The sequence below is a fragment of the Procambarus clarkii genome, chromosome 59 (genome assembly GCF_040958095.1).
Source record: "Procambarus clarkii isolate CNS0578487 chromosome 59, FALCON_Pclarkii_2.0, whole genome shotgun sequence".
Lineage (NCBI taxonomy): Eukaryota > Metazoa > Arthropoda > Malacostraca > Decapoda > Cambaridae > Procambarus > Procambarus clarkii.
In genome coordinates, this window is record NC_091208.1 from 22,919,753 (window position 1) to 22,942,341 (window position 22,589).

The 22,589-nt window shown below is 40.8% G+C and overlaps 1 protein-coding gene across 17 annotated transcripts in view; it reads left to right on the forward strand.

The window, feature by feature from the left end:
• Nucleotides 1–22,589, forward strand: part of LOC123768251 (uncharacterized) — a 65,479-nt gene that overhangs the window by 25,844 nt on the left and 17,046 nt on the right. For 3 of the 17 annotated variants that reach the window (XM_069307016.1, XM_069307009.1, XM_069307014.1), the window contains exons 2-8: nucleotides 4,798–4,857; nucleotides 5,478–5,523; nucleotides 10,110–13,406; nucleotides 14,169–15,668; nucleotides 18,833–18,988; nucleotides 20,030–20,134; nucleotides 21,639–21,908. In XM_069307016.1, the coding sequence (XP_069163117.1) occupies nucleotides 4,814–4,857; nucleotides 5,478–5,523; nucleotides 10,110–13,406; nucleotides 14,169–15,668; nucleotides 18,833–18,988; nucleotides 20,030–20,134; nucleotides 21,639–21,908 (5,418 nt within the window). In that variant the 5' untranslated portion in view covers nucleotides 4,798–4,813. The other 14 variants (XM_069307019.1, XM_069307021.1, XM_069307010.1 and 11 more) reach the window with 13 other exon arrangements.

Here is a 22,589-nt window from a genome sequence, read left to right on the forward strand (position 1 = left end):
CGCCTATTCATAGCAGCAATTGGGGACCTGGTTGTTAACCGAATGGCGGTCCCTGTTTCAGGGAAAACTAGTAGTGTAAGGCTTAGCATATGCTATGGGAAGGGAAAGTTATAAAAATAGCCTGCTAACAGGAGTCATTATAATAAAAACTGTGGACGGCGTCGGAAATGTTAGTCATTACAGTTAGTTCAGTTCATTTATTATGCACCCCATACCCATCTTGTGGGCGGTAGTGGAAAGGGTTACAGAGGCACATAATGGGCTCAAGGACTGAACCCCACAATTCATTTAACTAAGCAAGTTACAAAATTCAAATTCAGACTAATGTATTCAGGAACTCTGGTGTTTTTTTTTTATCTTAGACAAATTTACCAGTTAGTAAATTTGCATATTTCTGTCATGCATTCCACACCCATTAGGATGCGGTGGATAAGCTACATTAATGGGGGACCTTCGACAAGCCGTGGGCTTCCTGTCCTCGTCGAGGCCCTTAGTGTTAGTGGCTGTCAGGTATATTGAGGAAGTACATAAACTTGGGACTTTGCCAGATCCTGCTGGGTAATATATTTATTTTGCAAACGAAATACACTTTTTTGAATCTTAATTATAGAGTTGCCTGTAAATTCTTGTATTTATTGTAATAATTATAGCGTTGTGTCTAAACTGTTTGATATTTGTCTTGATAAACTGCGCATAAGACTTGATTTAGTTGTGTGAGGGAAAGTGTTTATCCCGGCGGAGCCTGAGGTAAACAAGGCCCAGCAACAAGCTTTGCCGGGAGGCGGCGCTCACACAGGTCCGCTAACTTTATAACCCCCTTCCTTACTCTCTGCTCTCTCTCTCTCACCACTACCGTATGAGACAAGTGGTGGGGGGAGTTTTATTACGCGCCCACTTAAAATTACTGTATTAAAGCGTACACACGCGAAATTGGATGGCCGGTAAAGTAAGTGTCGTGGATGCTTAAATGATTTTTTTTTGTCAGCGGCTCTTCCGCTTTGATATTGCGTTATTTTCACAGAGCAAGAGAATGGTGGTGTATGTTCCTTACATTCTGTGAGAGAAATAGCACTTGATTCGATAACCCAGCATCACCTGATAACCTGATGCAACATAAGTTCATTACATAACCAAACCAAACCTGACCTTCTTACCTAACCTTGCCATCTGGCTAAAACTAACCCAGCTTCACTAGAGCTTGTCTCGTTCTATGCAGTATTGAATTCAATGCCATGATGCTTACTCATGCACAGTGGGGAAAATCTCCATGAAACTTGCCTTTGATTAAAACAGCACAGTATTGTAATTGACAGTAGTACTTTTGTTTATTGCATTGGTTTTTATCACATTTATTATTGTTAATACAAAATGTAATTTAATATTTTTCATCTTGTAATTGTTGTGGGCATTGTGTTGGCTTGGTCATTAAACAGTCTTCATCCATAATATTTCCAGATTCATGCCAGTCACACTTCTTGTCTTGACTCCAAAACAAGTTGTCTGCTCTTCAAACTTCTCTAGTGAAATAATCATTCTTGATGCATCCATTAGCCACAATGTCTGCTGGTGTTAAGCCCTGGGCAACTTTGGTAAATCTTTCCATGTTTTCTTATATATTTTGAGTGACCAATATTGTCATCTAGTAGTTTAATAAAACTCCTCTCTAGTTTTCTCAATTGTGTGTAAAGTACTGTATTTCATTTGTCAAATATTTTAAATCAATTCAAAATCTATATTCCTGAAGGCTATACAGTATAGTACATTTATAGTTAACCTTGTCTACAAAATAAAGCACATTGAAGTATACATATACAGCCCATCCTCCTGTTTTGGTAGTACTTATAGTAACGATGAGGACCATAGTACTGTACATATACCGACATAAAACACCATTAGAAAGTAGAACTCGGTACTTTTCTTGTTTGTCCAAATTCAATAGTAAAGATTTTCTATTTATGTTGCAAAGACAAACGAAACTAACCTAACCTTCCTAGGTCTTGATACACAATATCAGAGGCCTAATATAGTACATGTGTGCCTAGGAATATTTAAGTTTGTTTTTTAGCTTTTATGTTTTTGGTATAAGTGAATAGTAGCAAATTCTATATAATTGCTTAGTATGTCAATCTTTGTACTATGGTGCACATATTAATACAAATTACTATCTAAACAGGAGGATGGGTTGATACACAGTTTATGCATGATAGTACTGTAGTGGTTATAGTACTATTATTATAGATAGTAATACATTAATTGTACATAATATATCAAACAAATGGTATTAACTGGAAACATTTGTTAAGCAAGAGTGCAGTAAATATAACAATTATTTATAAAAACTTTACTGAGCTCAAGTATAATCATATATAATACTATACCTGTATAGTTATATAATCAACAAACTTTATATTAATAGTAGCTTTGAAATATTGAACAAATACAAAACTATGGAAGCATTACTTCATATAACCTTGAGCATAATATGGAGGCAAAGATTTGTCTCATCAGTATTAAACTACACATGTGGTGACTGAATAATGTACGCAGATGAGAACAACATTCCACACTACTTGTGTGTCACTGAATAAAGCTTTCATTTTTTACCTAATGAGTGGATGATTTACCCAAAAGATTAAAAGCTAAAACTATTATTTGAGAATGATGTTCATATTTTGTGATTGTGAATGGATTTTAGTTAAGGTAAAGTAGTTAATAGAAATAAAGAGGCTGGTCTAAAGTAGATGACTCTTTTACTGTAGAATGACAATGCAATATTGTGCTGTGGATTATTGCTTACAGAAGGTTGTTGTAACTTTCAACATAGATCACCATGAGTATGGGTAGAAATATCCAGCGTTTTCTCAAGCTCTTTCTCCATTCATAACAAATAATGTTATGATTAGTCAAGAACAAATCTAATATACTGTACATGTTTATACGGATGAAATAACATTAAAATGGGGTAATATAATTACTGTATTTGGCTGACAGATGGCGCTATGGTGACCGATTTCTTTGGCTTGGCTGAAATTTCGTCCAAAAACATTTTATTTTTTAAGTAGAGGGTACAGATTCAGAATTCTTCTGACTATTCTTTGCAGGCTAAGAGCTCTCCTTTCCACAGCTCATCTGAAGCCATGCCCTACTTGTTTTCCCCAGAACACAATCCACAAATCGTGCAACAACCAGGTCCCCATTTACTGCTGGGTGAACAGGGGTGAATAGTGAAGGAGAGGTGCCGACTCGTCTCTCCCTGCTCAGCACTTCGACCTGGGTCTTTTTCGTTTGCGTGGCGAGCAGGTGAGGTCGCTAGTCACTACACCGCAGGGTGTTGTAGCAAGATAGGTACTGTGGTGTAATTTTTGTAGATAAATTTGTAATCTTGTTCAAATTATACCATAAGCTTTTTAAAATAATATTAAATATACACAGTATTTTATTCCATTGGAAAACAAAAATGGTAGTTCAAGTGCCTGTGGACCAGTGTTCTTACTCTATGCATGAGAGTTAGCATATGTGTGTAATTACCTAAGTGTAGTTACAGGATGAGAGCTACGCTCGTGGTGTCCCGTCTTCCCAGTACTCTTTTGTCGGATAACGCTTTGAAACGACTGACGGTTTTGGCCTCCACCACTACCTCACTTAGCTTGTTCCAATCATCTACCACTGTTTGCAAAAGAAAACTTTCTAATGTTTATTCGGCATCTTTGTTTCCTTAGCTTGAATGTGTCCTCTTGTTCATGATGTTGCTTGTTTCAGGAATTCCTCCTTGTCAGTTTGGTCAGTTCCTCTTAGTATTTTGTAAGTGGTGATCATATCACCTCTTTTCCTTCTATCTTTTAGTTTTGGCATTTTAATGCCTCTAGTCTCCTCGTAACTCTTGTTTTCAGTTCTGGAAGCCATTTTGTAGCATGTCGTCTGCACCTTTTCCAGTTTCTTTGTGCTTCTTGAGATTTGGGCTTCTTGAGACTAGGCTGCATATTCCAATTATGGTTTCACAAGTCAAGAACAGTTTCTTTCGTATATCACCATCCATATAATTAAAAAGCAAGTCTGAAGTTGGAAAATGATGCATATGCTCCTCTCGCAATGTTATTTGTGTGTTCCTCTGTCGACAGCTTACTATCCAAAACCACCCCTAGATCTCGTTCTTTGTTAGAGTTTTTTAATTCCTTTTCAGATAATTTGTAAGTTGTGTGCTTACTCCCTCCTTCCTCTCAAGTTTGTATAGTAATCTCCTGTTGGGTACTGTATCAAAGGCTTTTTGGCAGTCCAGAAATATGCAACCTACATATCTTTCCCTGTCTTGTCTTATTCTAGTTACTTTATTATAGAATTCCAGAAGGTTTGTTCGGCATGATTTCCCTAACCTGAACTTATGTTCGAGTTAATTTACGTATTTAATTCTCTCTAAATGTGTAACTAGTCTTAACCTGATTATTCTTTCAAGTACTTTGCAGCGGTTGCTTGTCAGGGGATACTACTGGTCTGTAAGTGCTTCTTCTCTTATCTCCTTTCTTAAAAATTGGTATGACATTTGCTTTCTTCCAGCAACTGCACAATTCTCCCTTTATAAGTGACTCATTAATGATCCTTGCTAGAGGCACACTGAAGGCTTTCCGCCGAGGGCCTGTGACATGTCCACCTTGGTCAGCAGTCGGAGTGTGTGTGTGTGTATTTAGTTTTAAAGATAATTTTATAATTAGTATACATAATGAAAAATTGTGATAGTATCTTGTTAGTTGTTTATTTACATATGATGAAATTTTACAGAATTTTTATTTTTTTATTTTTCAGTCATGTCTGGCTTGCAATGGATGATGATGGCCAGAAACAGAGACTGCTTGACGTAATAGGGTGAGTGTCTTTCACTAAACCTATTAGTAGTCTTGAGTAAGCCTATGATTATCCTTATCTTAGCCTATAAGTTTTTCTTATAAATATTTCTGTCCAGTAATGTTTGAATGAAGTGGAGAAAATCTTAGTTTTCAAGTGCACATCAAAAAGATTACAGCAAATATTATTGCATATTATTGTATACACCACCGGAATGTTGTTCTACCATCAGCTAGAATGGAATATTAAGTACTCACCTAGTTGTGCTTGCGGGGGTTGAACTCTGGCTCATTGGTCCCGCCTCAGGTGTGTGTGTGTGTGTTTATTATTGTAGAAGTATATAGATGATGGTAGAAATGATATAGAAATAGTGAGGATGAACCTTTTGGAAGCACTGTAAGAGTATATTAATGGGGAAGTGTTTCAAAAGTGAATGAGACACGTTAAGAACAGTGGGGCATGTGCGCACCTTTGCTGGTGTTGTTCGTTACTGTATGGGAATCGTTTATGGCAGTTCTCCTTTACTCTTTATAATAACACATAGACAAATGGAAAATATTTTGCATCATTAATATTAAACCTTTAAAATGTAATCAACTATTTTGATTGCACTATTAATTTTGTTAATTTTTTCATTACAGAGATCCCCATTTACTAGAAACATTCTTAGAAAATTTTCCCAGCTCGGTAAGTTTTCTTTCTTTTGGCTTGTGCATTTGTAAATGTTTTGTTTTTATTTCCTGTTTTCATGTGTTGCTCTCTCATTACCACACTGCATACTGTATCTGAAACCTGAAGGCAAGGGTTTCTACTGTATAGTTTATTAGGAAATGAGGAGGAGTTAGTATCTAGGGTTTTACATGCCTCTAGCACCCCATCGGGCCATTAGAAGCGACTAGCCGGCCCTTAGGGAGGGGGGTTTAATATGCAATCATGTGGTCCATTGAGTTATAAGAAGGAAGGGGGGGTCCATTTTGCTATAAGATGGTGTCCATTGTAATTCAGGGGAAGTGGGAAGTAGGGGGGGGGGATAGTTTACTGTCATTTGCTAGCAGTACTTGACACTAGGGGAAAGGGAAAGGGGGCTGTCACCACTCTTTGTTTAACACGTTGAGAAGGCTTTTTTTTTACTCGTCTTACTCTGATAACACTAGAAAATACTGAAGCGAGCAAACACTATGTCATGACTTCCAGCAGAATTGACTCTGGGTACTGATGAATGAAATTATGTGAACTGACATGCACATTTAACACTCGGTAGAATGAAGATTTAACCACATGCCAGAAGATGAGGAGACGACATTTTGTCGTCTTCTCATCTTTGAAATTGTGAAAAACTACCACTCGCCCAGTATTCAATGTGTGAATTTCACTCTCCACAAATCACATACTGTAACTTTGAAAAGGCAGATGTATAATTCATGTATAATTTGACATTTATTTTCACTCATTTCACTTAATCTATTCATATAGCACAAAGCACAGGGACAGTCATACATATAAAAAGGTAACCCCGGCTACAAAGAACAATGATGATCGGCTGATGCCATCAACACAGCATCCAGTTCTCGCTGCTGAATGACTAAGTCTTGCTCTAAAATATGCCTAGTTCCTTCGTCACCTTTGCATCAACTGTCAACAGCAATACTCAAGCCTTAACAAATTATAATGCTTGATGTGTCAGTGTGAGGCATCTCCCAACATCGGCACTCGTGCAGTCATTGGAGGAGAAAACCTTGAGGCAAACTACGTGCATCATAAAGTAGTTGTTGTACTCAGATGTTTATAAGTCGGGGACCTCCCTGTAATGCTTAATAAATACTTTTTTTAAAGTCAGATATTTAAATCACTGTGTAAAAAAAAAAAAGCATAAATTTTAAATAGAGATCAGAGTTGTAAAAATTTCCAATTGGATGACACTGTCATTGCATCAGAAAGCTATATACAGTAATGGGGACAGAGAGTACAGTGCCATCTTGATGCAAAAGTGTGAAGAATGCTCTAAATGTGTTTTTAATCGGGGAGGGGAAAGGGGGTGGTCCTCGCCAACTGGTCTGATGGATGGGGGTGCTCTGCCGGAACCCCCTAAAGTGATAGGCTTCCACTTCTGGCAGTAGCTTAGTTAATGATTAATGTTAAGAGGGATATGACTAGGAAGAGATGTTGGAGGTACTGGGATAGCAATTAGACTTCTTTAAAACCAAATTCTATGGTTGGCTGTTATTTTGTATTTAACACATTGTTATTAGTACAGTACTGATGACTTGTATTATCTGCAAGCACTTGTAGGTTCAAACATTGACTGAACAAAATGTGCCGATAGGCTTCAATATATTTATAGCATAGATTTGGACTGTGAAGGTTATAATTGCATGTATTTTTGGAGTTACCATATCTGTATATGTTGTATGTACTGTACATGTATGAATATGTCATGTAATGAAAGTGTGCATAAAACTCGTTAGCTTAGCATCCTTCACTGATTTCATAAATATCCTCTGCAATACAAGTAGATACTGTTATTGACATCACTTTAATGCATTTGTTTTTCTGAGCTGCATTTGGTTTCCTTCAGGCAATAATTGCTATGTCCTCTGGACAAGGATTATGGACAGTCAAACGGGAGACATTCTAGGCACCGACTACACAGGAAACTTTACAAACGGGCTCTGGAGTCGACAGAGGAATAATTGGATACTCGAGAAAAAGTCAATTCAATCCTTAATGACCACAGGAGTTTATTCCATATAAACTCGAATACAAAAATACAATACAAAAACTATATATAAAAGTTCTTCCTTGGGGTTGTATGTGACCACCAAATGAGGTCTTCACTTAACAACCAATTTCTTGCTCTTCCATATAAAGTCATTCCAAATACGTTATTCCCAACACGGACCTCAAACCCCATTCTCTACACATTTTTCCTTACTGTACTTGATAAGGTTTGCAGGCTAAGCTCGGGTATCTCAATCTTTCCCGCATAACGTAATAGATGTAGAATCCCTTGATTGTTTCAAATGTAGGTTAGACATATATATGAGATTGGGTGATTGTAAATAGAAGCTGCCTTGTATGGGCCAATAAGTCTTCTGTGGTTACCTTCATTCTTATGTTTCTGCTTTGGTTCTCTTGCTGAAGGTCAGCCAACAGCTGTATTTATACTATTCCAGACTCTGCTATTTGTGCATCTGTAGTTTTTCTAAGAGGGCCCCTCCCACCCTTTGTGAATCCTTGAGCTACCCTACCTGGGAACTGCCAAATCTTGCATAGCACACCAGGCTCTTAAGATTCATGAACACTACCAGAGACTGGTACCAAAATCTGGCCCACTCAGAGGTAAAGGGAGTATGGGGTGCTAGCTACCACAGTAATCCGAAGTAAAATCCCTCTGGGAATGGTGTTGGTGCTAGCAGATTTGTCTTTTCTCTCCTAGCTCTTTATGAATTCTTATTGTATGCCTTATACTTGAGAGGCAGAGCATCTTAGTTTTCTTTCATTCAATTGTTTACTCAAGAATAGATTTTCGTAATTGTTTGTGGGTTTGGCAAATTATTTTAATAAGACTTCAGTCTATGTTGCATCAAGCAGCTAAACTAATACTGTACAGCATTTCCATTGGTAGCTGCCAATACAGTACGTACTGTAATCCCTATTTGTATGGGCTACATTGACTTTTGGGTGAAGGCAAGGATTGAGTTTACACCAAATTAATCGACATTCAAGGCTATACAGTTTTAATGAACTGATACATTGGGCTGATATGCTTATATTTGTTACATCTGGCTCTGGAATCACTGTGACTTGCAATGGGCATCTACAGATTGAGCCTCATGCTATTGTAGTGAGTCATTTGCTGAAATAGACTATTCTTGCATAGTTCTTCAATTGTTTGACTGGTTGCCCATATCTGTTAAGTCTCAATGAGTCTGTTCAGAAGTGTTAAGTTGCAGCTGAAGGCACATATCTTTTCCTGATAATCATACTTTCCCTCTAAAATATAAAATGTAGTGTTTTGGGTATGTTGTCATTTACTCAAACACAGAATCATCAACAACATTTGATGCTCTCTCTTTTTGGTGACATTTGCAACAGGTCCTAGAGCTGTGTTGTGGAAGGGGTAAGGGTTTGTGGTGTGCTGTATGCTTGATGCTTACTGTACTGTAAGTTCGGCTACACCCGAAAACTACATTTTTAGCTAAAAATGAGATTGGGGGAGTATTCCCAGAGTAGGTAGTCTGGGGATCCATGCTATAGTGGGGGTGGCGGGTACTAGATTACTGGAACAGGTAGTGAACGATCTGAGTTACAGCCCCGCTCCCGTGCCTGGTAAGTCCACTGTGGACTTACCATAGCCCGTGCTACTTGGCACTTTTTGTTCCGAGTTTCTGAATCTAAAACAACAACAGGAGGTAGTGAGCTGCTAATTGGTGATCTTGTTTGGTAATTGTGTGTTCAATATGGAGAATTCTTATGCTGCCTTAAGTTTATGGTACAGTATTTGTAATGCAGCTCTGTTGATTATTCAAGGCTAGATTGAGGGGGTTGTACCTCCAGTGACCCCCTCCCCCCCTCCACCCCCCCTTCATCCCGTAGCACACATAATGACTTCAGGAGTTGTTTGAGAAGCTCCATGGGGCATTTTTGCCTAGACGTCTGAAGTCTTGACTGTTCCGTAACCCTCCTCCTAGAGAACACAGTAGGTCGTCCTAGCTTGTTAGGGTGTCCAAGTGGCTCGGCTCATGAAGGTACTCTTCATAATAACTCGAAGCTGTATTTGTGCATTTGAGGATGTTCCCTATATTAATGAGTTATGGAGTACAGTATATTTATTTGTTTGTTGCTTTGTTTTATATGTTATTTAAATATCTTTGTGTAAGTGTTTTGGTATTTAATAGCCAGTTGAATTGACCAATGCAATTTTTGTAATTTTTTTGCTTTATTACTCATTGTCTGGTTTAATGCAAAGCATTTCTCAAATATTATTAATAATTCTTGGCTAAGATTATTTTGGTAATTCTTGGCTAGGATTGTTTTTATTTGCCCCAGTAATTCTCTAATTTTATTTTATATTTTGAATTTAAAATCTGTATTGTGATACTGAATTGCTTTTAGGTTTTTTCATATTCTAAATGTACCGTATTATTTTATTTTGTGCATGGTTTTCACTATTTATATAAAAAAAAGTAGTCCATGGTACTTTATTACTGACTGATGTTGATGTTGTATTTTGATTTAATTAATCTTACTGAATACTTTCTGTTTGGCGGCAGAGTTTTCCCACTGATGGTGGTCTCCTCTGGCAGGGCTTAGACTCTCCTCGCTTCGACAATGTGACCTCCTCCACGGATTCCGGGCTGGTTAGCAGTTGCCTAGACAGTCATGTTTTCGATGGCCAGTTCCTTGGTCAAGTGCGAGGGGGTAGTCATCCCCTCAACCATTCACAGGTGCCCACTCATGTGTTGCAGCAGGTCCTACCCTCACCTACACTTCCCACTGGACCTCAGGGGGCACCACACCAGCAACATCACCAAGCACAACAGCAGCAGCAACCACAAGACCAACAGCAACACCAACAGCCACAGTCACAACAGCAACAACACCAGCAGCAGCAGCAGCAACAGCAGCAGCAGCAACAGCAACAGCAGCAACAGCAGCTTCAACAGCAGCAGCAGCATCAGCATCATCATCAGCATACTCATCAGCAGCAGCAAAATGTAGCACTTCAAACATCTGGGGCTCCACTTGTAGTTGGAGCCCCAAACAGTAGTGGAGGAGAAGGAAATAGGGAGAATGACCATCCAACTCTACAGCAACTACTGGCATTTCCATCCCAACAAACACCACAGCCACAAAGTCAGCCACAACCTCAGCAGCAGCATCAGCAGAATGCTGGAAATGTAGGCCATGGTTTACCCTCAGCAATACTCAACACTAGTGCATCTCGTCATCCCTCCATACAACAAGCTTCACAATCACAGCAGCAGCTCTCGGTACAGCCCTCTCCTCGCACTGTTTCTGTCAGACCACAGGCATCACCAGCAACTAAAGGCAGCCAGAGTGTTCTTCAAAGCACTCCTCAACCTACTACTCAGGTTATATCTCAGACTCCAGCCCAAAACTCTCCGCAAATTATGCAAGGTGGTGTTCAGCTTGTAGGTGGGTCGAACCAAGTTATAACATCAGGAGGACAAATCCTAACATCAGCTTCCCCTCAGCTTATACAAGGCACTCAACTCCTCCAAGCACATGGGTCCACACAGGTCTTGCCTACTGGTCAGCTGCTATCGAATGGACAAGTGTTGCATAATGGACAAGTCATTCAGGGAGGCCAGGTGTTTCATGGTCCACACCTGTTGCCTGGAGGGCAGTTATTACAAGGTGGACAAGTTATACAAGGCGGCCAAGTTCTTCATGGAGGACAGCTTATCCAGGGTGGCCAGGTGATCAATGGTAGTCAGCTGATTGCCACTACCACACACATGGCAACCAGTGGTGTATCCGGATTAGGTGCAGCTTCTGCACCATTATATGTCACACCAAGTACACAAGCAATTCAGCAGCAGCAACAGCAAACTCATGCTGTCACATTACATCAAGCAGTTCAGCCTCCAACCCCAACTGCTTCACCATTTTCTGTACTGAGCAAATCTCCTGGAGCAGGACTGCCCCGCACATCACCGAGCCCCTCGCCGTATCATCCAACAACGCCATCACCACACCCAGCTGTACAAAGTCCTGCTCCATACACGACACGTTCTCCAGCACCCTCTCCTCATAGCAATGCTATGCGGTCACCTGCCCCACCTACCCCATCTCCTGCTGCTACACCAACCCCACAAACGCATAATATTACTACAATATCACAGCAACAGCCAACTGGAATGATTCAAGGTGTAATGGGAAATGTTGGGATGGTGCAGAGTCTGATGCCTCAGTTACCCCTGTCTCAGGTTGTTGGATCAAATGGCATGGTGCTGCCTCAACCAGGAGTTCAACAAGCAACGGGGGGAATGAAGCAAGTGGTTTCAGGAGGACAGTTAATTCAAATTGTGTCATCACCTCAACCAACTCAACAAAGGCAACCTCTTACAACCCCTACACACAAACCGATTCAACCAAAACAACCTCAGTTGCTACCGAAGCCTCCACAAGCTGCTGTTGTTGGTCAGCCTGCTCCACCACCACCAGGGAAGACCGTTATGGGTGCTCGTCCCGTAACACCGGGGGGCCAGCAACCTATTGTAATAGGAGCACCAGGACAACAGCCAACAATGATGGCTGGACAACAAGGACTTGGAGGGTTTGTTATTAATCCCTCCTTACTTCAATCAAGTCTTCAACAGCCTATCCTTATTCAGCAACCAAATGGTGTGCTACTGGTTAGACCATCGGGGCCATCTGGAGCAGGGGGAGCACCTGGTCAAGCTCTATTGGTCCCCATGACAGGCCAGCACCAGATGATGAATGCAGGGGCTAAACATGGTCAACACCAGACTGTAGTGTTCCCAAGCAATGGACCGGGAGGACCAGCTTATGTGCTCCCACCAAATGGGGCATCAGGCTTAGGTGGTCCTGGGGTGATGGGTGCACAGGGTTCACGTGGGCATCAACCCATTATTCGATTAGTAGCACCACAAGCTCCACTGCAGTTACAACAAATCCAGACTCCTAATGGACCTACTTTAGTAGCTGTACCAGCAGGTCAGACAGTCAATTTGCAAGGTTTATTAGCAGCTGGAGGTGCCACAATGCGCACTTTAGCCCCACACATGACTTCAGGTCCCCTACAACTTGCTCCCTCATCAGTAGCTTCTAATATGACTCCTGTGGTGAGCATGGGCCATATACAAATGTCAGGGGGTGGGCAGCAACTTCATGTGTCTGTTCCAGGGGCACCCCTTCAGCTGGCCTCCTCCCTCCCTTCCTCCCTCCCATCTGTGATAACCACCACTAAGCAAACTGTGATAGATGAAAGTGTGGCTCCTGCGTCCATTGTGACAGCTTCTGAGGCTGGAACCCATCATCAAACTATAACAGACTCTAATAAAAATACAAAGAAAAAGTCTAAAAAGAAAAAAAAGGAAAAAGAACCAAAAGATGACAAAATGAAAGGCAGAGGAACATCAATAAATTTAAATGATATTCTAAAAGAAACTGGAATTGTTGGCGATTTGATGCTTTTCGACGACAATGAACTTGGCTTAGGAGGGGAAGGAATGGAGGGGGTGCAGGCCACAGCCCCGGCACCTCCACCACAGGTTAATCCAGCAATGGTAACTCAAGCACCCGTATCGCTACCCGCCCCCGACAATGGTGCTAGTTATACAACGACGGGTGAAAACACCGGCCATATTGTAGTTGGTTCCTCGCAGCAGCACACACTGATGGGAATGGGCGGCTCTCTTGTGACGGGAACAGTGGTAACCAGCTCTCCATCAGCTGGGATAATGACCAATGCTGGCATGCACGGTGGAATGAGTTTCACGTTGGATCCTAGTGGCAAGTTTATCCTGGGCTCTGATCCAACCAAGGCTCATCTTGGAACCCCCACAGGAACAGCTACCCAGGTAAGAGCATAATTAGAAATAGTTACTTGTTATAAACTGTTATAGATTACAATTTTAATACGAGTGACGGTAATAATGTGAGTAGTACTGTACTCTGTAAGAATAATAACGCTAAAATGTGATATTCAAGTGCAGGTAATTGGGGAGTTAATGTTGATATTTCTTTTATATTGATATCTTTAGTGCATATGTTGTTATCTTGCAATTTTAGTAAAATGCGTAGTACAGTACAAAGAATGGTAAATGATTTTGTAGAATGAGAGTGAAAGACAATTAAGATGATAGTGAATGAAAATGAAGGATAGTAAGTGAGAGGGTTGGGTTGTAAGTGAGAGGTTGGCCTGTGAGTGAGAGTTTGGACAGTTAGTGTGAAGGGACGGTAGTTAGTGTGAAGGGAGGATAGTGAGTGTGAAGGGAGGATAGTGAGTGTGAAGGGAGGGTAGTGAGTGTGAAGGGAGGGTAGTGAGTGTGAAGGGAGGATAGTGAGTGTGAAGGGAGGGTAGTGAGTGTGAAGGGAGGATAGTGAGTGTGAAGGGAGGGTAGTGAGTGTGAAGGGAGGGTAGTGAGTGTGAAGGGAGGGTAGTGAGTGAGAGGGTTGAGGAGCAACAGGAAAGAATAAATTCAAATGGCATGCATAGGGGAAGGGGGCAGAAAGGTATGTTTATACAGTGTGTGTGTGTGTACATATGAACATGCTTGTTTATCTTTTGTATTCTTTGGTTAATGATACTTTCTAAGCACTGTAATTCTGTTTATTTCAAGGTGGGGGGTTTGATGATACCTTCGTGCCAGTCACAGGTGCAGGTGATCAGTGGAGCAAGTGTGGGACTGACATCTTCCATATGCAATGTAGCCAGTAGTGGGAATGTGGCTAATGTGATGAGCTGTGGAATGCCTACCGTCATGGCCGGCAGCACAGGTACGGGAGTGGTTGGGCAAAATGCCCTTCCTACCATGGGTTCCTTACCATCCTTCACTCAGCTCTTGACTCCCCCAACACAAGTTGCTTCCAATGTTGTGGTTCATGGTGCAGGTGTCACTACAAAAACTAAGCATATTCAGTTACAACAGACTGCTTCTAAGTTAACTCAAATAACAACCAAGAACCAAACAGGAGCAGATATCTGTAGGGTAGCTCAGAACACTCATCTGTTACAGGCACTGCACCTCCCTGCTTCAGAAAAGCCAACTCATGCACCCAATGGACAACCCTTTCTCACATCATTGTTTTCAGGGCAACATCCAGGAAATGGCAACAGTATGGAGCAATCGGGTGTTTCAGTGCAGGTGTCTGTTGCAGATAGTGGACCTATGCTCACTGTGGTTAGTGTGGGAGGTGTTATGAGCTTACCCGACGGTATGGTGTCTACTGGTACAACTTTTTCCTCGCCAGCTCCTCTTAGCATACTGGTGCCCAGTCAAGCTAGCCAAGTGCCTCAGAGTTCTGCTGTGATTGCGTCTTCTAGTGCTACAAACAATATTGTGTCTGGTGCTATTATAAGCCACAAACAGTTCGTTTCCAACTCTGCTCTCATTCCACAACCTAGTGTAACGTATACTAATGCAGAAAGTGTGCCAGTGTCGCGAGGCCATTCCCAGATTGTAACTGCGTTGCAGCCAGATAATGTTCCTAGTCAAACAAGTAATCAGTGTTCGTTTGTGACCAAAAATGTTGAAGGCGGTAATAAAACTCTCAGCTTTCAGAATGAATATGTTGCTACTATTCAAAGAGGTCAAAATATTATAGATAATAATAAAAATAAATCAAAATCTAATAAAAAGAAAAAGAAAGATAGAGAGACTGAATCTGTTTCAACATCCACTACAAGTCCAGTGATGGTTAAACAGAGTTTACAAGAGCGTTTAAAGTCGAACACGTGTACCAGTACAAGTGGAACCCAACAGCAACTGTGTTTGACGCCTATACCTAATGGGTTTAGTGGTCCTGCCGTTAAAACCGTATCTCAAAGCGTTGGAAGCTCTACCCCTCCTGGCGCCTTGCCGCTTTCTGTAGTTGAAACTGGTGTCCAGAGTGATAATACATCTGCAGTGGGGCCAACCATCTCTGCTGCTCCTCCAGTGTCTATCATACCTTCCATAACCAGTGCTGCCACAGCAACAGTTCAAGCGCCGTCGGCACCGACCACACCAACCGTAACAACCGCCACCACATCTCATCCACCTTCAGGAGTAGTATTTACTGGGCCTAAGCAGCAATTTAAACAAGTCAAGCACCTTATACTTTCACAACAAAATCAAGAGGTAAGATTTAATTCTTATGTTAAATTTACTTTTAAGTGTATGGCAAGTGTCATTATTTATATTTATTAATGTGACTTTGTTCAGATGAGATGCCATATACACTACATAGCTAACTCTTACACTGCTTAAATTGCCATGTGGGATTTTTCCCATTTGATTTGTTAACTATTTTTAGTCAAGCACACCTTGTTATAATTTTAAATGGCTGTACTGTTTAGGGGTTAATACTCTTATTATTATACAATGTGGGGGACTATACGCAGATACTTTACCTTCAATTAGGCACATTTTCCGTGTAGTTTGGATTCCACTAGAATGAGGTATTCTCAATGAGGACACAAAGTAGTTTTTACATGTTTATTTTTCTGGGCATTCCGCCTCATGGAACTGGTCATTGCAGGGACCTTGTGCCCCTAGGTATGTTCTGAACTAGCTTGTGATTTTCCAGTGCTCATTTTTGTGCCCTTTTATGCTGCGGAGGTGACCCACACCAGTCCCCCCTCGCCTCTCCTATTCTGGACTTTTTTTCACCTTTTACGGTGTGGTTTGTTTCTGGTCATTTTGATAGACTGTGCATCACCCTTTTGCCTTAACCAGCTGCTCAGTTGTGTATGCTTGTTTGGGTCTTTTGCCTAGTTTGGGCTCCTCTTTCTGGTATGGGAATACCAAGAAATTTACTGGAAAAGATAGATTGGACAGACCAAACATGGGAACTGGGTTGTTCTTGAACCTGAATGTGAGTGATGTAACAGGATTACAAAGTAGATTCAAATTATAACTTGTTTTAAAATGTTCTTAGCAAAGTTCAGGAAGGTAGTGTACCTTATACATTGATTAGATTGATAATAATGACCCTAAATGGATAACCAGGGTCTAAAGAACTTATACAGTATGCAAAAAAAATAAAAAAGCTTTGTACAAGAGAATTAAGAATGGGGAAGTCAGTCTAGAACAACTATTTATCAAATTATAATTCTTTAATTTTTTCTATCATGAAGTTGAACATGTATCTTCTTGAGGTTATCTTGAGATAATTTCGGGGCTTTTAGTGTCCCCGCAGCCCGGTCCTTGACCAGGCCTCCACCCCCGGGAAACAGCCCGTGACAGCTGACTAACACCCAGGTACCTATTTTACTGCTAGGTAACAGGGGCATAGGGTGAAAGAAACTCTGCCCATTGTTTTTCGCCGGCGCCCGGGATCAAACCCGGGACCACAGGATCACAAGTCAAGTGTGCTGTCTGCTCGGCCGACCGGCTCCCCTTACCTTTAAGAGCATCTCTTCATGTTGAGAGTTGGACTTGGCTCACTTACCTGGTTGATCAGGTGAGGTAACTGCTCACTTACTGATCAGTCAGTTGAGGTGAGCTCACTTACTGATCAACCTGGTCGATGACCGGGCCGCGGGGACGCTAAGCTCCGGAAGTACCTCGAGGTAACCTTCTTAGGAACAATTTCATTAAAAATAAGAAGGTGAAGTAAGAGTAAGAAACACAATTTATGTATAAGGAGCAAGGTATGTGGCGGCGTCTTCACCAGGCTCACTACTTGATACTGTGATAAGTGGCACATCGTTAATACCAATGTAAATTTACAAATCTCGTGTATAATACTATTAGTAGTAATAACATGTATGAGAAGATAGAATGATTACAGCTCCTGTGCAGAGACATCATGAGCTGTGGCACTTACCACTTTGTAAGCTGGAGATGATACATCTCTCCTTAATTATAACCTATTGTACATGTAATGCTAATGATGTTTATATCAATTTGTCTTGGAATTGAAATTTACTCGGTAGTGTTATTGGTCATAATAAGTAATACAGTGTCTTTGTTAATTTGATATCATAATGTTGTGTTAATTTTAGATCACAATTTTGTCTTGATTTGATATCATAATTTTGAGTAACGTTGGTGATAAAAGGAGATAAGTTAAGTGGTTGTGTGGATGGGGCGAGCTTGGTGAGTACTATCAGTGTGGAACATGGCCCAGGTGACTGTGAGAGGCAGAATGTGTCGTGCTGCGCTCTGCTCTGCACGTGGAGGTACTGCCCTTCCAGTACTTAACCTTCAACTGTTAGATTTCTTCATTATAGATGGTTTCAATGATGAATTTAATAACATATTGTGTACAATTACTGTACAGTGTTCCAAGACTGTATTGGCTATGGTACTGAACACTAATTGAACATATTCTGTTCAAAGAATATACAGTATGTGGTGCTGGGAGAGTGGATGGATTTATTTGAAAACAAAAAAGTACATTTTAACAAGAATCGGTGATGAGTATCAATAGGTACTCGCCTAGTTGTACGTGTGGAGGGTTGAGCTTCGGCTCTTTGGTTCCACCTCTTAACTGTCAATCAAGTGGTATACAGGTTCTTGAGCCTACTGGGCTCTATCATATCTACACTTGAAATTGTGTATGGAGTCAGCCTCCCCCACATCACTGCTTAATGCATTCCATTTGTTAGCTACCCTGACACTGAAAAAATTCTTTCTAATGTCTCTGTGGCTCATTTGGGTACTTAGTTTCCACCTGTGTCCCCTTGTTTGTGGTCCACCTGTGCTAAAGAGTTTGTCTTTGTCCACCCTGTCAATTCCTCTGAGAATTTTATAGGTGGTGATCATGTTTTCCCTATCTCTTGTGTCATTCAGGGATGCAAGGTTTAATTCTCGTAACTCATACGAGTACCTCTGTTTTGGGACTAGTCTGGTGGCATACTTTTAAGTCGTCTTAAACCATATTTCACAGTCGTAGTAATCTTGTGTGTGTACTTTTTCTGGACTTGAAAATTAAAAGTACAAAAAAGTGAACTTTTGGCACTACATATTGGTACTTTCCACGAAATAGTTGCTATAAGTGCTGCAGTACTATCATTTCAGGAGGATGGATTGCAATATAAATGGCTATTGACCAGACCACACACTAGAAGGTGAAGGGACGACGACGTTTCGGTCCGTCCTGGACCATTCTCAAGTCGATTGAATCATTGAATTAAATGGATATTGCCCCATTGTTAGGCTTCTACATGTACTCGGCTCCTGTTGAGTGGCAGAAGCAGGTATTCTGTAGATGGCTACAAGTACATTATGGAAGATTTGCACATCTCTTCATAGAAAATGGAATGCAATTTTTAACTTTTTTTTTTTTCCCCCCTTAGGCTCTAAAGAAAGTTCATTCACAAATCCAAGCTCTCCAGAACAAGAAGACTGATCAGGATACAGCGTGTCTCCAGCAGCTCTTTACAGAATACCGGAAGATTATGGCAACAGGAAAACACGTTACTGTTACCACAACGCCACAACAACCTCAAATAGTAAGTTGCACAACAACAGTTTTAGTTACAACAACAACATTAAGTTACACAATTTACAACAATATATGTTGCTGTAAATTTAATGTGAACATTTCAAAACTTATTTACCAGTATATGGAGCTGAAAGTCACACATTAAGCCTTGGTAGTGGCCCAATTTATGATTAGAGTTCCGGTAATAACTGAAACTACATTATAAGCAAATGTGGCTTTTAGTACAGTACTGTTTCACATTAATTTTAAGTAATCTGTTTAATCTGGATCCAGTTTGTAGACCTGGAACCTCTTGATGAGTTCTTCATACACCTTGTCATACTCCTTGAGTGTTCTTCTCTGTCCCAATAGTCTGAGCATGTGGTCTTGTAATGTTGTTTTCCTCCTTATATGGCTATGCGACACTGTTTTTGCTGCAATTTTATTTTCAGACTACTGCTCTGCTGCTCTCCCGATTCTGATGTCCTCATGTCTGGCTCTCTTAAGTACCTTGCCTCTCTACCCATATCCTTATACTTTTTCCATGCCATTTTTGTCTTTTCCTTTTCCCCCCTTACACGGTTGAACCATGGGTGATTTACACGATGTACTGAATGGGGTGAGAATAGCTTGAGCTACCTCATCCTTTTGTGTGTATTTTACCTCAATAAACTTGTTTCAATTTCAATTTCTATGGGTGATTTTACTGTGCATAGAATAAATTCAGTCACTTCCTCTCCTCCTTGTGAAGGCGAGGGGTAGTTACATGGTAGGTCATTTGACAGATAACTAGGTTATGACTTTGTGGTCTGTTTGAAGTCAGGATGCATCCAGAAAGAATTTTCAGTTTATGCCATGCACGATTTTAGCTACTGTTTAGACTGAATCACATGTATGATGTAATGGGGATAAGAAATTTTTTTCCCAGTTGTGCTTTTTTGGAATAATTACTTACCCCAAAAGTGCCAGATCTTAACCAGAGGTCAGTAGGGTCTTGACTTAGAAGACAGCCAAGTGTATTGCCGAGAAACAAATATTTTTTGTGTTCACTCAAAGCTCGATTTTTCAGACTCCAACTCCAAGTCAGCCCACACCTGTACGCTACTCTCATCCGGTGGGACATAAGATCATCACACTGACTCAGTTCAAACAGCAAATTAAACATTTACCTCAGGTAGGATTGTCTACAGAGTTGTATTTGCATAGTCTCATGTAGAACATTGTTATGTATACCTGGTGGGGTGGTGCCTTATTTTAATATTACACTACGAATTTAATCCATTCCCAGTGACAAACCATAATTAAAAAATTCACAATTCGAAACAAATTTTACCATAAATAATGTAAATTTAAATAATCTGTTCCACACTCCCAAAAATATTAGCTTCAAAATACATTTCATACATAATACACACACATTTTGTACTATAGTATGTACAAGATATAGCTTACCTTTATTGATTTGTGGTACCCTGGTTTACAAACGCCCCTGTTTATAAACTTTTCGGGTTACGAGCCCGATTGGTTTGGAAAATTTGAATTGGGATACGAACTTTACCTCGGGATACGAGTTTGTTGATACACGTACGGCCGACCTCGTGCGTGGTGGCACGGCGATTGTGTCTCAGTTTACCAGTGCCTCGCGCCCAGTGACTAGCCCACCTGAATTCTTCGCAAGGATTTACAGTTTCTTTTCGGATTTTTGGCTATTTGACCATAAAAATTGTTATTATATATCTTGCCATGAGTCCCAAGAAAGCCAGTGGTAAGGTTGAAGGCAAGAAATCACATGTGAGAATGACCATAGAGGGAAAGACAAGAGATCATTCGTAAGCATGAAAATGGTACTCGTGTTGTTGTACTAGCGAGGCAGTACAACAAATCCATGTCAACAATATGCACTGTAGTTGCCAAGAAGCTGTAGTAGGTCATTGCATTAATCTTTTCAATGACAATGTAATGCCTCACTACAGACAAGTGTTGCATAGAAGGGAAAAACAATCTTCAATGGAACGTTTTCTTATGAGAAAATCAAGCAGTGAGCCACAACCAGGACCTAGTGGTATGCATTCAAAACATGCCAGAGAGTGAGTGCACTCCAGAGAAATCTTCACTGCCTGATGTTATAATGGAAGGGGAACTCCCCTTCCAAACAGTAACACCTCACCATCTTCCATACGCCAACAGGAGTCATCAGCAAGGTAAGTAATAACTTGAACATACTTTTGTAGTGAAGATTTGGGTGAATTAGGTTTAAAATTTACTTTGAAGTGAAGTTTTTGGGGAGTCAGGAACGGATTAATTCATTTCCTATTATTTCTTATGGGGAAATTCGCTTTTACGAATTCAGGTTACGAACCGTCTCCAGGAACGGATTAAATTCTTAATCCGAGGTACTCCTCTACTATAGTTCAAAATATTTGTGTTTATAATGTATGAAATGTACTTTGAAGTTGAAATTTTTGGGAGTGTGGAGTGGATTAATTCTATTTACATTATTTCTTATGGTAAAATTTGTTTCGGGTTAATCCGTTCCCAGCCGTCTCTGGGGATGGATTAAATTCATAAACGAAGGTATTAGTGTGCATGTATTATTGAAATTGAGTTAATTTTCACCTTAAAAAACATGGTAAAAGTCAATATACACTATTATATGCTCTGTGTACCATTGTGCACAGGATCAACAGAGACAGATCATGGACCAAAGTAAGCAAGTTCTACAGAGATGGAAGGATCCAGGAAGTGTGTCAACAACAGGTACTGCTGCTGCAGCTCCTCCTCCTCCCCCTCCTCCTCCCCCTCCTCCTCCTCCACCCCCTCCTCCTCCTCCTGCTGCAGTTGCTGCTGCTGCTGCTGTTGCTGCTGCTGCTGCTGCTGCTGTTGCTGTTCCTCCTCCTCCTTCTCCAGCCATTCACACACCAGCACCTCATCACTCTCCCATTCCACAGGTTGGTCATAGCGCTTTAAGTTTAGTGAACATTGCATATTATACATAAATTATTTCTAATTATTCACAAACACTTTTTTGACAGTATATGGTGTATGTAATACAACTCTCATGTGTTAGATGGTCATAGCTCTGCATCTAGGAAAGAGCTGGTTTGGTTTACCCACGGAACATGTTTAGTTCTCTGGATGTCAGTGTTGGACATATCTGGTTGGTCTACATTCCAATTTGCAGACCTTGGCTATTATTGACCAATATATTAGGTCACTGTATAGTGTGCTGTAGTCAGGGACAGGAAGCCTGTAAGGCTTATCGAGCCCTTCCCCTAGGCCAACTGCTCACAACCTTCCCCAGGATGCAGTGCATAACAGTTTAACTCCTGAGTACCTGTTTGTTATTGGGTGAACAGAAGCTTCAGATGATAGGAAACATTGGCCAAGCTTTTTGCCCTACTGTAGGAATTGAACCCTCTGTGACCTAACCATGAACCAATCATGTGCCACAGAAATCAAGCAGTATGAAAAAATAAAATTAAGGTGAACCTATCATCACTTCTGCATAGATTGCACATCTCCTCTCCCTCCCCCCTCCCATCCCAACCTTACAGTCAGGTGTCTGGATGAACCACACAGGCAGCCACAACCCCAGAGAGAAAGACCTACCCAGCCACACCCTCTGGATG